The sequence below is a fragment of the Triturus cristatus genome, chromosome 4_1, assembly GCF_964204655.1.
Source record: "Triturus cristatus chromosome 4_1, aTriCri1.1, whole genome shotgun sequence".
Lineage (NCBI taxonomy): Eukaryota > Metazoa > Chordata > Amphibia > Caudata > Salamandridae > Triturus > Triturus cristatus.
In genome coordinates this window covers 731,127,274-731,145,566 of record NC_140585.1, presented here as the reverse complement: position 1 = coordinate 731,145,566, position 18,293 = coordinate 731,127,274, and the positions used below count along the sequence as shown (strand labels likewise).

At 51.3% G+C, this 18,293-nt stretch overlaps 1 protein-coding gene across 1 annotated transcript in view; it reads left to right on the top strand.

Moving 5' to 3' along the window:
* The window catches only part of WASHC4 (WASH complex subunit 4), a 987,939-nt gene that overhangs the window by 774,212 nt on the left and 195,434 nt on the right, over positions 1 to 18,293 (top strand). The window contains exon 30 of the mRNA XM_085653223.1: positions 1,955 to 2,051. Within this exon, the coding sequence (XP_085509349.1) occupies positions 1,955 to 2,051 (97 nt within the window). The remainder of the gene's footprint in view (positions 1 to 1,954; positions 2,052 to 18,293) is intronic.

The window sequence follows — 18,293 nt, the reverse complement described above, 5'->3', positions numbered from 1 at the left end:
GGAGCTCACAACTCCTTTACGTGTTTCCTCCCATACTCTTGATTCCTCAGGTTTTGTGGACGATTCGCCAAGACTGGGCCCAAGTTATATTGATCACCCGGACTGGCCAAGAAGGGTGTGGTACATGGACCTTCTTCACCTCTCGTCGTACCCTCCGCTCCGTCTCCCTCTCAGGGCAGAACTCCTCTTGCAGGGGCAGGTTCTACACCCCCACCTCCAAAGCCTTCACCTTCATGCCTGGAGATTGAACGGGGCAACCTGAATTCTTTTTCTCTCCCGCCTGACGTGGTGGATGTTATTTTATCGGCCAGGCGACACTCCACCAAGTCTATCTACCCCTACAGGTGGTCGAAATTTTTTAGATGGTGTGGAGAGAAATCTATTGATCCTCTGGAAGCGCATCTTTCTGATGTTCTTTGTTTTTCACTTCATTTGGCTCAGTAGGGATGTGCTGTGGCCACTGTTGAAGGATATTTGTCGACTTTGTCGGCTTTTCTTTGTTTGCCCGATCTGCCTTCTCTTTTTAAGTCTCCAATAGTCTTAAGGTTCATTAAGGGGCTTACGAACATGTTTTCGCCCACTCCTTTTATTAAGCCCCAGTAGGATTTAAAAATCTGGTGTTGACTTGTTTAATGGGTTCTACGTTCGAGCCTATGCATAGTTGTCCGTTGAGACTACTAACATTTAAAACGGTCTTTCTAGTGGCTATCACTTCGGCTAGTAGGGTGAGTGAGCTCCAGGCTTTGAGTTCAAAGCCTCCTTTTCTGACCATACATGCTGAAAGGGTGGTACTTAGGACCAGGGCTGCTTTTCTGCCTAAGGTGGTAACTCCTTTCCATCTAGGACAGTCCATTACCCTCCCTACTTTCTTCCCTCCCCCTCACCCTTCCAAGGAGGAGGAGAGGCTTCATCATTTGTATCCAAAGATTGCGATTAGCTTCTATTTGGATAGAACAAAGGACTTCCGTCAAGATGATCAGCTCTTTGTTGGATATGCTGGTCGTATGAAGGGCAAGGCAGTGCACAAGCGCACTTTATCCAGGTGGATCCTCTTTTGCAGCAAGATATGCTACTCCCTGGCTGGTAAGAAGCCTCCTGTAGGCATTTGAGCTCATTCCACCAGGGTTAAGTTGTCCACTTCTGCCTTGTCCAGGGGTGTTCCTGTATTGGACATCTGTAAAGCGCAACTTGGGCCTCCCTCCACACTTTCGCAAAGCATTACTTCTTGGATTCCGAGGTGAGGAGGGACGGCCATTTTGCGTGCTCTGTTTTGCAAGATTTTTTGGTATAGAAGGGTGGACACCCTCCTCCGGGGGTTGGACTGCTGTGGGATTCTATTCATAAGGTGAGGAATCCACAGGCAGATGTATCCATCAGAAGAACAAGTTACTTACCTTCGGTAACGCTTTTTCTGGTGGATACAGTATCTGCCTGTGGATTCCTCACTGACCGACCCACCTCCCCGTTGTCCACCCTTTTATACCTTAAAAGATGAGGTATTGGTTATTTGATGTTTTTGTGTACTCAAGACTTATTACCTCGATTTGTCCATTGGTGACTTATTTGAAATGTGAGCTTTCTTATTTCATTTTACACTGACTGTATTGGTGTGAATTCTGTGTACTATATATGCATTGTCTCTATGGTCGGTCCACCCGTTTTGCCTTGGTGGCACAGAAAAAATGGGTGGAACTGACGTCATCACGCCAACGTGGTCTTCTTATTGCTCCGGTGACGTCGTGCGGAGTCGCGTGCGGAGCCATGACACTGAGACGACCTCCTCGGCGCGGGGAGCTAGGAAACATTTCCGCGGAATGCTGGTGCAGGGGATACTCATAAGGTGAGGAATCCAGAGGCACAAACTGTATCCACCAGAAAAAGCGTTACCGAAGGTAAGTAACTTGTTTGTTAGTATCGACAGCTAACATTCTCATCACCTGTGTTTACATTGCAGACCCTGAACTTTGTGGAGCATTCGATTAGCTGCAAGGAGAAACTAAATAAAAAGAATAAAGTTGGTGCTGCTTTTACCGATGATGGGTTTGCGATGGGTAAGTTAATGGTAATACTTTAGCTGACCTATACGTGCCTCCCCCCCAATATTCTTATAAATGCATATACACACCAGAAATGGACCCGAATCATCAGTGTTCAGCTGAGATTTGCATATACATGCACAGTACATTATTGCCTCGCTTTATATATGCTCTGACCACCAAACTCATGCTAGCTTGTCTACAAGTCTGAATCTAGTAGATGCGTCTTTATTTACATGATGATTTGCAAGGGCGCGAAACTGAGCTCGTAAATTAATCATGTTTGCACTAAAAATACAGAAATGGAAACATAAACAGGCATTATAGCAATACATGATTCAATAGTCCATGCTGAGCAAACTATACATGTAAATAAATATTATACAGCTCTGGATATGGTGGACTCGGTTGGTCCCTTGTGGGCAGCCGACAAGCCTGTGCTTCGGGGTCTGGTCAAGGGCTACATTCAGGGTAGGGAGAAACAGAAGCTTGAACAGTTTACGACCTTGGAGCAGGGACATCTTAAGGATTTTGAGTGCCCTGGGCCTGGGCCCTGGGCCTAAAGTAATTTGTGTGGCCCAGTTTTGAATTTATGATACAATTTCAGCTTTTCCAAGCCTTTGGCCAGGTCACTGCCCGTACACAGACATACTGGTCCAAATTCTAAATGTGTTTACACCTAATCAAGGATAGTGACGTGTGTTTTCATTATTATAATACAGTAGCAGCTCAGTCATATAACTGCAAATAATCTTTGTGACCTCTCCCATTTCTCATATGTTAAGTTTTGTTTTGATCTAAAAGAACCTTTGTTCATGGATGCTGCATGGTGTTGAAAAACAAACCTTTCTCTACAAAATATTTCTTATAGATGACTATACATCAACCACATTAAAAATAAATTAAGGGAAAACGTTATTTAAACCAATTTGTTTAAGAATTATTCAAGGCCATAGACAAGGCTCACTGCAGAACAGAAATGGCTTTATCAGGGATCCCCCTTAGACCATGCTTTAAACGTCCCTGCCTTGGAGGCTCGAATCCTCACCCTGGAACGATGTGTGCGGTGGCAGCACTCCGCCAAACTTGACCATCAGTTGGCACGGGTGTGATCTTGCATTCGACAAATCTAGCTGGTGGAAGCTCGGAAATGCTGGATGGCATCAACCTAGAAGGTTTATAAACACAGGGACAAGTCAGGGAAACTACTTGACTGGTTGCCTCCAGGGTGGTTTACCTGATCAGAGTCCTGAGGGGTGATTGTATGAGCGGGGCTCTCTATTGCACAATTGTTTGCAGATTATTACTCCACTCTGTACGAACGCATGCCTAGGCCTCCCCGTGAGGTGGCGCACCCAGTGTTGGGTGCCATCCTGCTACCCTTGGTCCCCTTGTGTTTGGCCAGGGATCTTGACTAGCTACTCACTGTCGAGAAAATCTTGGAGGCGCAATGGGATATGGCTCCGGGAAAAACCCCAGGCCTGGATTGATTTCCTGTTGAGTATTATCGGAAATTATGGTGTTTCCTTCTCACCCATCTGCTAGTGAAGTATAAAAGGCGTTGGAGATGGGGACCTTCCCCGTAGGGGTTGGATTTGGCCATGATTGTGGTGATCCCTAAAGCTGGCCAGCTGTTTCACAACTGCACTTCATATAGATCCATTTCCCACGTACGTGAAGGTATTTGCCAAAGTTTTGGCTAATCGGCTGTGCCGTGTTCTGCCCTACTCGATCCATCCAGATCCATGTGGCTTGATGCCAGCCCGCGGTACCCGGCATTGTATGCGGAGTGTCCAGGTGGCCTTCTCCCAAGCTCACCATGTGAAGCGCTTCAGTCCTTCTCCTAGTGGATTTTGAGAAGGGCTTTGACACAGTTGATTGGTCCTTTTTGAGTGTGGTGTTGGAGAGGAATGGGGACCTATTTGTGTACTCTTGTTGGCCTTCTGTATGCCCACCCAGGTTCAGGTTAATTGAATTCTCCCCCACACCCACTTTCCCCATTCGTAAAGGTACCCAGCAGGGCTGTCCCCTCTCCCCCCTTATATTTGCCCTGGCCATTAAGCCTTTGGCACACCTTATTTGGTGTAACGCTTGTGTGCAGGGGTGGTAATTGGACGATGGCCCTGACGAGTGCATTGCGATGTACACGGAGTACATTTTTCTATTCTTAGGCAATCCACAGGCCTCAGGTTCACGATGCTTAGAAATACTGACACTTTATCAGGAGGCTTCCGGTCTCCGGGTGAATATGGCCAAATCCCTGTTGGTCCCCATTTCAGGTGATTAGGGCACCTGTTTTTGGCACTCTGCAATCCCTGTGCACTACCTATCCTTTCAGTACCTGAGCATCTCTATCACGCACCTACTGGACCTAGTGTGGAGCCTTAATTTGACCTCTCTGGTCACGAGTATGAGAAGGGATCTGCAAAGATGGAAGCGTCCCCCGCTTCATGTCTTGGGGAGGGAGGCCCTGTTTAAAATGATGAATTTGACCCGTTTTCTTTGTTTTCTCGAACTTTTCCCACCCACTTCCCAAGCATTGGTTCCATTCCTTCACTTTAACGATCCCCACTTTCCTGTGTGCGGGCGGTCGCCCCGTGTGACCTTTTTTAATCCCAGAAATCCCCTTATGATGGTGGGATGGGTACGACTGATTTGTATTATTCCTACCTGGCCTCTCAGGTGGTGGTGATGAACGATTGGTTTAACGGGGATGGGACGACCCGACCTACTGCATGGAACTGATTTTTCTAGGCATTGACGAACTCCTGGGCCTGCTCTACCGAACCCCAATTCACTGCTCCCTTCCAGAGAATACATGGGCGGTGCTGTTTTGCTAGAAGGTGGCACTTCACTTTGTGGGCTACGACCGTAGGTTTACGGAGATGACTCTCCTCTGGTAGGGGAGTTGGTTGCACCACACTGCAGGGTTGGAGGCTTTGTGAAATGGGATTGTATTGGCATTACTTACCTTGGGGATGTTTGGGCTGGTACTCCGGTAAAGGCGTGTGGGGACCTGCTGAAGCAGTATCCACTTTCTCGTACTCAGATTCACTAATACCTACAGTTGCAACATGCACTGTCTGCAATTATCCTCCCCGGCACTCTGGTCCCGGAATTCATCCTCATTGTGGATACATTGTTGATGGGGAAGCTACAGAAGGGAGCCAATTCCCAGCTGTACAGCTCCTTAGTCGTTAATGACCAGTACCATTTCACTGAGCTAAAACAGAGGTGGGAGGCGTGGGTGGGGGAGCTTGAAGATGCAGAGTGGCGCAAGGCTAGGATGGCCCCTCTGTAATTGGCTAACGCCACGCTGCGTCGACTGGTCCAACTTAAAACTTACACATTACTAATATGACCCTTATATGGCTTCACCAAACTAGTAGGATCCCTCTGGCCTATTCATTCTGGTGCTCTTGGCTGTATGCAGACTTCTTGCATATGGTGTAGTCCTACCTGAGATTGGTGCCTTACTGGGATGATGTAGGGAGGGAGCGCTCCTTGCTTCTGGGCTGGCCCCGAGATCTTACTCCCAGGGTTGCTTTGCTGGGACTATTGGAAGACGTGGACGAGCAAAGGATGGAACAAATCTTTATTGAGGTTGCAACGCTGGTCTCTAAGTGCGATATTGCCCACAAATTGAATTTCCCAAACCCCTTCGTGGATGAGTGGTGACGAGGGGTGTACTGATGCGCAGAACAGGAACAGTCTGTTTACGAAGTCTGGGGCTGCCCCCAGAAAAATGAGAAAATATGGGGCAAATGGTGGGACTACAACAGATAGGATGCCAGGAATGCCTGGGACTCGGTTGTGCTTTGTAAGGGTGATTGGGTGGGCGAGGGTCTGGTTGCATTGGTTGTCAGTGTATGCAAAAATCAATAAAAGTTGGTTATAAAAAATAATATTATGCATTTGATCTACTGACCATTGTACTCCATCTTTAGTGAACACTTGTAGCAGAGTGAGATAATAGACCTGTTTTACTTCAGAACAGTCTACCCTCACTACTGGGCAAGTACATTGATGTCTGTCTTTTCTCAATGTGATGCCAATCTAATTGCCACTCAAAAGAAAGGTTTTGCTCTCTTAAATAAATTACCCCTAACTCGCTCCAATACAAAGGACAATGTTTCAAAAACGAAGCCTGAAACAATCGTCATCTGCTGTGCATTAAGGGCCTTCTTATTTATAGAACACATTTACAGTGTGTTCTTTCCCCTAGAGACCATCTTTATTTGTAATTCATTTATATCATATGACACGTTTTGACCATTCACTACAAACAAAAAATCATTAAAAAAAATATAATGATAGGGCTTTTCTGAACCCTATGACACCAGTCATCTATTAGAAAAAGAGTCACAATGGATTCTTATTTAAATTGAATATGTAAGTACTCCCTTATTACAATATTCCACTCTATAGGGTCGAGTGGCTCTGCTTCCCAGTTTTGAATGATTTCCCCCTCCCTGCCCCTCCAGATTTTTTTTTTTCCCTTCTTTGCCAGCGCTCTGGAACTACCTCCCACCAATTATCTTTTTCCACCCACAAATTAGAGTTAACTGAAATGATATAGAGTTTACCTCTCTCTAAAAAGGCCCAGCTTCCGATTTTTGTGGTTACCTGGATGTTCCAAAAAGATCAACATTGTCTTCTCATTATGCCCATGGAGGCTTGCATGGCATCGCACAAATGATAACTGAATATTTTGTCTTATTTGATAGACTTCTAGCTGCAGATTCTTTACTTTAGAATTATCCCCAGACTGGATCTGGATATTTTTTGTGAGGAGTATCCTGCATGCCAGGTATGGGGTGTTTGGCTCCGCGTGGTATTGTCGGCGCTGGAAGTAGTGTGCATGGTGCCTTTACCATGGTGCCGCACCCCAGTGCGCTGACGTCCGTTCTTTTCTTTCCTCGCTAGCGCAGATCCAGAGGGCGCAACCACAAGTCATTTTTTGATTGCCTTTTTTGACATTTTGTCAGGTTTTTTTTTTTTTTTTTTAGGTCTTTCTCCTAGCTTCAAGTCCAGCGGCACCTGTCATCGACCGATGTCTGTGATGGACCTGCATCTTGTCTGCCTCTGGTGTATTGAGTGCGACCATAACTCGAAGACCTGTGTTGTCTGCCATGCCATGCACCCCAAGGCCTTGAGGGAGCGGTCCCTCAAGCGCTTTGCCACTCAGCGTGCGATGCAGCGGCTGTCTTGATTCTAGTCAAGAGGAGGGTCCTGGGATCAGTCGCAGAGCCATCTATCTTCAACGCAATCGAAGTTTAAGCGTTCGGGGAAGTCCCACAAGAAGAAACAGAGTAAGAAGTCTAAGAGGTCTTCGACTTCACCCCGTCCGTCAAAGCCATCCGGGACGAGCGAGCATCGTCATTTGAGTCCTGGGTCTGCTTTGAGCCTGGACCTGCCCAACACCACCCCATGTTTCCGGGAGCTGGGGCGACCCCTGCCCAACTCCGTGAAGTTTGAGGCCATGCACCTCACTTTTGGGTGGCCTGTCCCTGCTGGCACCCCTCAGGTTTGGGAGGGGCCCCTACTGGTTCCTGCCGGCAGGTCTGCCCGTGGTGCCAGCCATGCCCCTTGGATCCACAGATTGATCCAGACCGGCGCCGGTAGTATAACTTTAACCTTCCGCAACACTGGTGCCGATGTCAACGCTCCCGGCGCTGTCACTATTCCCAACCCTTACTCCAACATGGAAGAGGAGGAGTGTCACCCGACTGCGGCTATGACTAGAGCCTTCCCCTTCAGACTGGAGCCAGAGCCCCATTCCTACGGTTTGAAACTTGGGGAAGATTGGGAGGGGCCATTGGGCCCTTAAGAATGCCAGCTCCTAGACCCCAACACTGACTGGTGTGAGGAATTGGCAGACACCAGTGGACTGGACATCTCCCCAGATACTGGCATGGTCTCTTTTCTTACCATTTTGCTATGGTGGTGAGAAGACAGGCCGAGGTCTTGGGCCTTAATCCTCCCTCAGTGGCAGACAAGACTTACATTTTGACCGAGATGCTTCATCCGAAAGTGACCCCTTCAGACCTTCTTCTCCCATTTAAGGATGTCCTGATAGACGTACTGTTTGGGACCTGGTCCAAGCCTGGCACAGGGGCTTCTGTGATGGGACAATTACCCGCCGTCATCGCCCCGCCCCCGTGGCATCCCAGATTACTCCCATAACACCCTACCCCAGAGAGCCTGGTGTCCAGGCCTCTACTTGCCATTTAAATCTGGCACATTCCCAGATAGGGAATTCAAGAGGCTGGACACCTTAGGTAAGAAAATATTATCTGAAAGAAACTATTAGTTATAGATTCCTTACCTAAGAATTACCCCCAGGCATCAGACTGGATCCAGAGAATTTTTCTTCAGCAATACCTCTGCGCGTCGGTAGGTGGTGGCAGTCAACTCCACGTCTGTCTTGGTCGCCTGGTTGAAGTTGTGGTGCCTACTTAGGCGCCGCCCCTGCGCGCTGACGTCAGTTCTTGCTTTTTCCGCGCTAGCCTTGCGCAGATCCTGAGAGAGCTTATCCCTCAATCACTTTTTGACTAACCTTTTGTCAACGTCTTTTTTCGAGTTTCGGCTCCTGGTGCACAAGGGATGTCCCATCCTCAGACCAGATTCAAGCCTTGTGACTCCTGTCAAAAGCTGATGTCCGTCACGGATCCGCACCTCGTCTGCCTCTTGTGCCTGGAGCGCGCCCATGACCCGAATTCGTGCTCCGACTGTCAGGCCATAAATCTGAAGTCTTTGCGGGAGCAGTCCCAAAAGGTTTTGTAGGCCCGGCAGTTGGCTCTGCGTCGCTCCTGGTCTTGTTTGAGGGGAAGGTCTCGAGACCGGTCTCGGAGCCACCACACCTCGTCAAAGTCTTCGCACTAATCGGGTAAGTCGAAGCACAAGAAGAAGGCAAAGAAGCACAGTCGCTCTTCGCCTTCTCCCTGTCGGCTGGTCGGCCGACGCGACGAGGGAAACGGAGCGTCGTCACTCTAAGGCTCCATCTCCGGTGCCTGATTCAGGGACGACTCACCGCCTCCCTCTGTTTCTGGGAGTTGGGGTGTCCTCTGCCCAGCTTTGTGCATTTAACAAAGCTCTCCATTCCATTTTTGGGCAGCCTCACACCGCTGGTGCGCTTTCGGGCCCCACGGAGCCGGTCGGGGGCTTTGTGCTTTTGATGTCGACGGCTTCGGCTCTGGCACCACAGGGTCCCCATGGATCCAGGCCTGGACCCGATCGATGCCGGTCGACCTTTCACGGCCCTGATCCCGGCGATGACGTCTCTGGGGTCGGCTGTGCCCCCGGCCGACGCCATCCCCATCCCCATCCCCATCCCCAAGATGGACCCGGAGCCGGATCGACGTCAGCCGACGCCGGAGGGTACTTTTGTTCCCTTGTTCATCCCAAGTGTTCCCTATTACCCCGACGGGGGGTAATGAGGACTGGGAGGCGTGGCTGGACACTTTAGCAGACCAGCTGGAAGAGCCGGACTAGAGAGCCAAAATTGGGTGATGCCAGTGGTATGGATACCTCCCCAGACCTTGGCATGCTTTCTCCCCCTACCGTGGCTACGGAGGAGGAAGCGTCCTATGCAGTTGTGGTGCGTAGAGCAGCCAAGGCTTTGGGCAGGAGCTCCATACATGGTAGTCAGGGCTAACCTCCTGACAGAGGTGCTTCAACCGGCGGCAACTTCCTCTGAGACCCTCTTGCCCTTTAATGAAGCCCTCATGGACGTCCTTGTATGCCCTTAGTCCAGGCCAAGCATACTGGCTCCTGTGGAACGGACGATTGCCCGCCGGCTCCGGGTGATCCCATTTTCCTTTCCTAACACCTTCCCCTGAGAGCTTGGTGGTCTAAGCCTCTTCTTCCAAGGGTGCATACCCTTCCGCACCCCTGATAGGGAATCCAAGAAGCACCTTGGGAAACGTATGTTCTCTTCCTCCAGCTTGACGCTGTGGTCTGTGAATACGGCATGCCTCTTGGCCGCTATACACATACAGTCTGGGATACGGTTGCTCAGGTGCTACCTCAGTGTCCGGAGGAGGCCCGGGCAGTTCTCTCCCAGGCAGTGGCAGATGGGAGAGATGCAGCAAAATTCACAATTCGTTGTGGACTGGACACCGCCGATTCTCTGGGCAAAACAATTGCCATGTTGGTAGCCCTTCTGCGCTACGGCTGGCTGAGGATTTATGTTTTTTTGGGGGATGTCCAGGCAACCTTGCTGGACATGCCCTTTGATGGCCGTCGCCTTTTTGGTGACAAGGCGGATTTGGTGCTTGAGCGTTTTAAGGATTCTCGGATTGCGCCCATATCCTCAGGCCTCGCTGTTACTTCCCGCCCCCCACAGTCTGCCTTTCAGCCCTTTCGTGGCTACTGGTGGGGCACCCCTCTATGTCCGACCCAGTCCAGACACCGGCACACGCAAGCTGCCCAGCCTCTGCATGGCCGCGGACGTTGGACCCAGCGACGTGGGTCTAGGAACCAACGGGCAGGCCTGGTCATCCTTCCGCCACTGCAGTAGCCTCCAAACCCTCCTAGTCTGACCTTACAGAGCCATCAGCGGCCAGTGGGTGGCAGGATTTGTCATCACCTCCCTCACTGGCAATCCATCACGTCGGACACATGGGTTTTGCAGATAGTCCGAAGGGCCTACTCCCTCCCCTTCGAGACTACCCCTCCTTTCATGCCACCATCTCTCGATCACATGTCGGAGGATCATTTTGCGCTTCTCCGCCAGGAAGTTTCAGTTCTATTGGCCAAGGGAGCTATCGAGAGGGTACCTGCACCAGAAGTAGGTCATGGTTGCTATTCCCTCTACTTTCTTGTGCCCATGAAGGACAAAGGCATGCGTCCTATCTTTGACCAACAGGCCCTCAACCGCTTCCTCCGGAAGGAGAAGTTTAAAATGCTAACCTTGGCTCAGGTCCTGTCTGCCCTCGACCCTGGAGACTGGATGGTAGCGTTGGACTTGCAGGACGCTTATTTTCACATCCCCATCCTGCCAGCCCACAGGTGTTTCCTACGGTTCACGGTATGCCACGAGCATTTTCAGTTCACCGTGCTCCCCTTCGCCCTTACCAGTGCCCCATGGGCGTTCATGAAAGTGATGGCGGTGGTCGCAGCTCATCTGCGCAGATTGGGGATTCCAGTCTTCCCCCTATCTCAACGACTGGCCGTTGAAGCCGTGCTAGCCCCAGGCGGTCGTCTCCCACCTCCAGACTACGGCAGACCTCCTTAATTTGCTGGGGTTCACTATCAGCATGCCAAAGTCACACCTGACACCTTCTGTCGCTCCTTTTCATCGGAGCTGTTCTGGACACAGTGCAGTTTCGGGCTTATCCTCCCGAGCAGCGGGTCCAGGATATTCGGGATATGATAGCGATGTTTCAGCCTGTATCCCGGATTTCGGTGAGAATGACACTGAGGCTGCTGGGCCTCATGGCCTCCTGCATCCTGCTGGTAGATCAAGCCAGATGGCATAGGCGGGCTCTGCAGAAGAACCTGAAGTTCCAGTGGGCACAGCAACAGGGGAATCTTTCCGACTATGTCCAGATCTTGGCGGGGACTGCGCAACAACTGCAGTGGTGGTTAACGAACAGGACTGGGTCAGAGGCAGATCCCTCTCCCGATGCATCACTCCTGGGTTGGGGCAGCCACCTGTGGGAGGCGGAGATCGGAGGAGTCTGGTCTCCATATCAACCTGTTGTAGCTCCTGGCGATTCCCTTACCTCCCTCAAGGGGAAGGCAGTGCAGATGTTCACGAAAAACACCACCGCCATGTACTGCAACAAACAAAGCGGGTGGTGTCTTGGACCCTTTGTCAAGAGGCTCTTCGCCTTTGGACATTGCTGGAACATCAGGGCATAACCCTGGTGGTTCAACATCTGGTGGGTTCTCTGAACGCTAGGGCAAACTAAGCCGTTGGTGCCTGGTGGATCACGAATGGCGTCTTCACTCAGAGGTGGTGCAAGGTCTCTTTCAGCAGTGGGGAGAGCCTTGGTTAGATCTGTCCGCCACCGAAGAGAACACGCAAAGTCAGCAGTTCTGCTCGTTGGAGTTTCCAAGGTAGCACTTGCTTGGCGATTCTTTTCATCGCAAGTGGAGCTGCGGCCTCCTGTACGCTTTTCCGCCTGCAACACTTCTGCCCTGAGTTCTGAAGATGATCAGGCGCGACCGGGCCCAAGTTATTCTTGTGGTGCCAGACTGATCACGAAGAGTCTGGTACCCCGAGCATGGCCATCGATCCTCTGTTCAGACTGCCCCTTCGGGAGGACTTTCTGTCGCAGCAGCAGGGGACGGTCCTCCACCCGAACATATCCAGCCTCCACCTCCTTGCATGGAGATTGAGCAGTGGCAGTTGACAGCTTTTGACCTTCCTCCTGAAGTCTGTAATGTCATCTTGGCAGCCAGGCGTCCCTCCACTAAGACGGTATACGCCTGTTGATGGAACACGTTTCTGGCATGGTGCACAGCAAAGGCTCTGGGTCCCCTTTCTGCCCCTCTTTCTGAGGTTCTTTTATTCCTTCTTTCTTTGGCCCAGCAGGGCTCTTCTCTGGGCACTCATAAAGGCTACCTGGCAGACATTTTTGCTTTTCTTCAGCTGCCACATCAGCCCTCTTTGTTCAAGCCCCCTATTGTAAATTACTTCTTTAAAGGCATTTTTCACCTCTTTCCTCCTTCTCCTTTCATAATGCCTTAGTGGGACTTGAACCTTTCCTTGACTTATCTTATGTGTGCTCTTTTTAAGCCTCTTCACAACTGTCCTCTCAGGCTTCTCACTCTGAAGACTGCCTTTCTTGTTGCCATCACCTCTGCCCGCAGAGCGAGTGAACTTCAGGCCCTTTCTTCTAAGCCTCCTTTCCTTTCAGTCCATCCGGACTAGGTGGTGCTCTGAACGAGATCCTCTTTCTTGCCTAAAGTAGTCACTCCCTTTCACATCGGGCAGACTATTACTCTGCCCACCTTTTTCCCACCTTCGCACCCTTACAAGGAGGAGGAGAGGCTTCACTGTCTGGACCCAAAATGTGTGCTGTCCTTCTACCTGTCCTTTGTATCAAGATTTGTTACGCCTTGGCTAAAAAGGATCCTACTGTGGGGTTGCGTGCTCATTCCACTAGAGCTACGGCAGCAACCACTGCTTTGTCGCTGGGAGTTACACTCATCGATATCTGCCAGGCGGCCAAGTGGGCTTTTATGCACACGTTTACCAGACATTACTTGCTGGATAGTCAAGTCTGGGAGGACGGCTACTTTGCCCGTTTTGTCCCTCAGGATTTTCTGGTGTGAAGTTGGTTCATGGACTCTCCTCCGGGGATGGTATTGCTGGGGTATCTATTATAAGGTAAGGAATCTATAACTAATAGTCTCTTTCAGATGAACAAGTTACTTGAGGGCTGAACCATTATGTTTTTACTTGCTATTGTGCTTTTTCTTCCGTTTTAACGCTGCTAAAATTTGTATTTGATTTGTTTTATTTAAAAAAACGATCCTTTTTATCTGCTCCTTTGCACAGCTTTGAGGAACTACAGAATTGGGGGCAATTTCAACTCGTCTCCACTTCCGTTTGTAGGCTGCTAAAATTAGTAACTCTTGTGTTTTAAAAACGATCTTTATTTGCTCATTTGCACAACTTTGGGGAAGTTTGAACCACTTACGAGGTGAACTTTTCCCTCACTTCCGGCGCCTAGAGCTTGACGCCATTTTGTAGGTTTGGCGCTCTAGTCTCCTGGACCACTGACACTACTTAAATGCACGCTGCGCGTTCGCGCAGCGGGTGCGCCTAAGGCAAGCCCGTCTGCGCCCGTCAGCAGCTCGTCGGGAGACGGGGCCAGTCATGCTGCCCTTTTTGGGGTCGCTGATTCCTGCCTCCGGTCCTACTCTAGTGAGTATCTGTCATGGCCTTCGTTGCACAACGACATCATCCCCAGGCCACGACTACACTACATATCCCAGGACGCCCTTCTCGGCCGTCTCGGAGCACCAGGACCAGCTAGCCTCCTGATTGGGAGGCTATATAGCCCCGCCCATGTTGCGAAACGGGGCTTGACAATCGTTCCAGTTCTAGTTCCCCGCTCACGCCAGGCGGACGGTGTTCCCCGCCGGAGGTCGGGCGTGCTTCTATCTTCGCTAATCCGAGCATTTGGGTCGAGTCCCGGAAACTACGTGCCGTGTGAAGGTAAGACACCAGGCGGAAGGTGTGTTCCCGCCGGAGGTCGGGTGTCTTCAAAGGTACTTTGACCAAGCCTCCCGAACTGCTCAAAAGGGGCCACTCGCTCGGGCGAGAACCTCTTCATGTACTTTCCCTGACTTATCAGGGTTTCCCGTTTTTGTAGGTACTTAGGCCGGTGCACGGGTATTGGACCCGCCTTCTCGTGCTCTCCACGGAGCTTCCCCGATCGGAAACCCCATCGGCAGTACTCTTGGGATGCGCGTTATCGCTGTGAGGAAACAGCGAGAGAGTCAGCGCTTGCCTTAAACTAAGGGGGACTCTTCTACCTAGGTGCCCACCGTTATTAGGGGGATTCTCGGAGTACACCTCATCCCTTTAAGGTAGGAAAGGGGGGGATTGCCTTCCAATGCCACAAGCGTGTTTGTTCTGCAGGAAAGACTCTGTGAAGCCTACTCACCGTTTGTTTTGTCCTTTTCAGTTGGTGCAAAACGCCCGTGCGACAGGCCTGCCGATACCTGAATCATTCCTACATCACAACCCCACAGAATCCCGTGTTCCACCCTCTTTTCCCGGGGGGACGTCTGTTCATAGAGCAGTGTGACTCTCTCTGGGGCACGACGCGCCCTCGGAAAGTAGGGAATCTGCATCAGCCACCGTTCCTGCTGCCTTCTAGCCAGGTTAGTGGCACCACACCGTGTACTCCTCAACACGGTCACGACAGATTGTCAAGCCCACGTTGTTTAGGCAGCCCGGACGATGGACTCCAATATGGCTATGACCTCCTTGCTCGAGGGCCTGGCGGCACTGCAGCAAGAAGTGCACACATCACGGTTGGAAAACCAAGAATTAAGAAAGGAGCTGGGAACGCTCCGTAGGGAGGTCGCCTGTATTTCCCGCCAGGAAAAAGGAAAAGGGTCCTATATTAAAGACTGGACGCTTCCTCCTCCGCTCTCTACCACCTCACCAGCATCGGGGGGTGGGGCACAAGGACCAGGGACCTTTTCCATGCCCTCTTCAACAACTCCCCAAGACGGCTCCGTCCCCACCGTTCATGTCTTACAAACGCAAAGTATTCCTCTTCCTCCTCCAGAGAGATTCTTCGGGGATCCGAAGAAATTCGAGGTATTTTTGAACCAAAGTAGACTCCACTTTTTATGCAAACCAGCAATCTTCCGTGATGACGAGGCAAAAACCTCATTCATGATGTCTTACATGGGAGGGAATGCCGCTAGTTGGACCATTCCTCTGATGGCACGCAACGACCCCGTGCTTCACAACTTTCAAGACTTTTGTACAGAAATGAGAAAGTTGTTCGACCGCAAATCCCACATGATGTCGCTAGACCGAGAACTCCTGACTCTCCGGCAGGGATCCCAAGACTTGCTGACGTATATCACGTCCTTCAATCGCCTCGTGGTAGAAACAGAGTGGCCCTCAGAAAAAAGAACAACGTTATTCTTTCAAGGCTTAAGGGGCGAATTAAAGGACGTACTGTCTCAAGTTGTTCAGTTGCCCAACACTTGTGAGGAACTGATAGAACTCACGGTCCAATTGGACCATCGTTTACTAGAACGAAAAAACAAGAAAGGGAGAAACGAGGTACGTTTACCCCCAATACGCATGAAGGCCTTGTTGGATCTTCCTGCAAGACCAACCGATGGAACGGAACCCATGCAACTTGGAGGACTGCGAGGACCGCTAACGCTAGAAGAAAAAGAAAAACGTCCGCAGCAAAAACTCTGTTTATACTGTGGGAAGAGCGGCCACTTTATTCGAGAGTGCCGAGCAAGAGCCAACGCTTCAGAGAGACCAAACCCTTCCCTTAAACAAGCTGCAGCTCTCCTCCCTGTTTCGGAAAACTAGAGCGCCCAAGACCGCAGGAAACCACTGCCTTGGGTCAAGAGATAGAAAAGGTCTCAGCTTCCCTTGCTAACACCATCCAACCTTCGGTAGCACATTTGAACATGTGCGTTCTGCTACGGACCGGACCCACCACAACCGTGGAGGTGGCTGCACTCCTGGACTCAGGTGCCACCGGGAACTTCATCGACCAACACTATGCACGTTCCCTCGGAGTGTCGTACGCCAGAAAAGAGACTCCAGAAGTGGTCAAGGCAGTGGATGGGAAACCACTTACCTCTGGACCCGTACGATATCGCACGGTTCCTCTCCCCATGCAGGTGGGTAGGAATCACCACGAAACATTGCAATTCGATCTCATCGATGCCCCTCACTTCCGCCTCATCCTGAGGATGCCATGGCTCACCCTGCATGACCCTGTTATCAGATGGGCTGAAAGATCCGTTTCTCTTTGTCATGATCCGAATCGCCGCCGAGCCCCACATCGGGAGTTAAACACCAACTTCCAGAAGTCCAGGCGCCGGCCGGCAACCCGTGACCTCCGGAAGCGCATAAAGCGCGGATCCTCCCTGGAGGCGGGGCCGATGATTCCACTCATCTGGTCTGCGTCAGTGAACCCGGACGCGATCTCCGCTTCCAGCTTGCCCTTTGCATCCTGAGCACTCTCTGCTTCCCGCTTGACGGGGAACCCTTGAAGCTTTCACAACCTCCCTGGGCTCGGCACCACGGTGAAACGCTCACTCAGCGGGCTCCGCCCGCGAAGCCGACGACTCGTCTCCGCTTGACGCTCTGTCTACGGGCAGCGAGCGAACCTCCAAGCGACTCTTTTCTCCTCCTGGTGAGTTCCCCGGCGCTCCTCCACCCCAGGAATCCGGGCGTGACGTCGAAGCGCCGGGTTCCCTCACCGGGAATCTCTTCAAGTCATCCGCGTCAGGAACGGGAGAGACCCGTTCCGGCTCCTAGCGCTCCTCCGCCCAGGGATTCCGGGCGTGACGTAGTAGCGCCAGGAGCAGTGTTTGTTTGGCCTGAGGCTTCCCCGTGAAGGAACGGTAGAAGCCCGGGATATTTCCAGCGCTCCTCCGCCCTTGGGGGCACCGAGAGGCGTAGAGTGGCAGCGCCCCACCAGTCAACTACTAACCCCTTCTTGTCCCTTGGCTTTCCTTCCTGGCTACCCGTGACGCAACGAGGTAGACCCGGACTCCGCTCCGCCTTGTACCAGCCCCGCGAAGCGCTTCCCCCTCAGCGGGACGCCGCAGTTCAGGTGTCACACGGAGCTACATTGGAGGGAGGAAGGGAACCCAGGTCAGTGAGCGGAGGAACTCAGGCCCAGGGTGGTGGCAGAACCCTGAAGGACCGCCTTGGTGTAACCTGTCTCCTTCTCTCTTTTCAGGTCTCCTTCCCCGCTGTCCCTATCCTTCCTTCCCTCGCCCACCTGTCTTCCGAGTCCGAGGGTGTTATACATACGCCGGACTGGGGACAGATGGGGGGTGGACCCATACCTAGCATCAACGTCATCCCGAGGAGAGGATCACAGGGCAACATAACACTCTTACTTCAGAATACTGCAGAGAACACTGCCTCCAGAAATCCGAACCCACTGAAGAAGAGAATAGAACCGCGGCCGGGATGTTGGCAGAAGGATGTGAGGAGGCGACTTACTGTTGTGCTACAGTACTGCCGATAACATACCAGGAATACCTCTCCGTCTTTGACAAAGAAAAAGCCACACGTTTTTCCCCACACCGGTCGAACGATTGCCGGATAGACCTGCTTCCCGGAGCCAATATACCATGTAGTAGGGTGTATGCCCTAACCGAGCCGGAAACTCGATACTGGAAGACTTATCTGGATGAGAACCTAGCTTCTGGATTCATCCGGCATTCCTCGTCTCCAGCGTCGTCACCCCTTTTTTTTATATCGAAGAAGGACTGTGACGAATTACGGACTTGCATTGACTACAGAGCCCTAAATAAAATAACAGTAAAGAATCGTTACCCTCTGCCCCTCATTCCCGTCCTATTGGACCAATTGAAAGGAGCACGTGTTTTCACGAAATTAGACCTACGAGGGGCATACCACCTGGTTAGAGTTCAAGCTGGGGACGAGTGGAAGACTGCTTTCAGGACCAAATTTGGGCTGTATGAGTATCAAGTTATGCCTTTTGGACTATGCAACGCCCCCGCCGCTTTCCAATTCTTCATGGACTAAGTACTGCGGGGGTTGCTAGA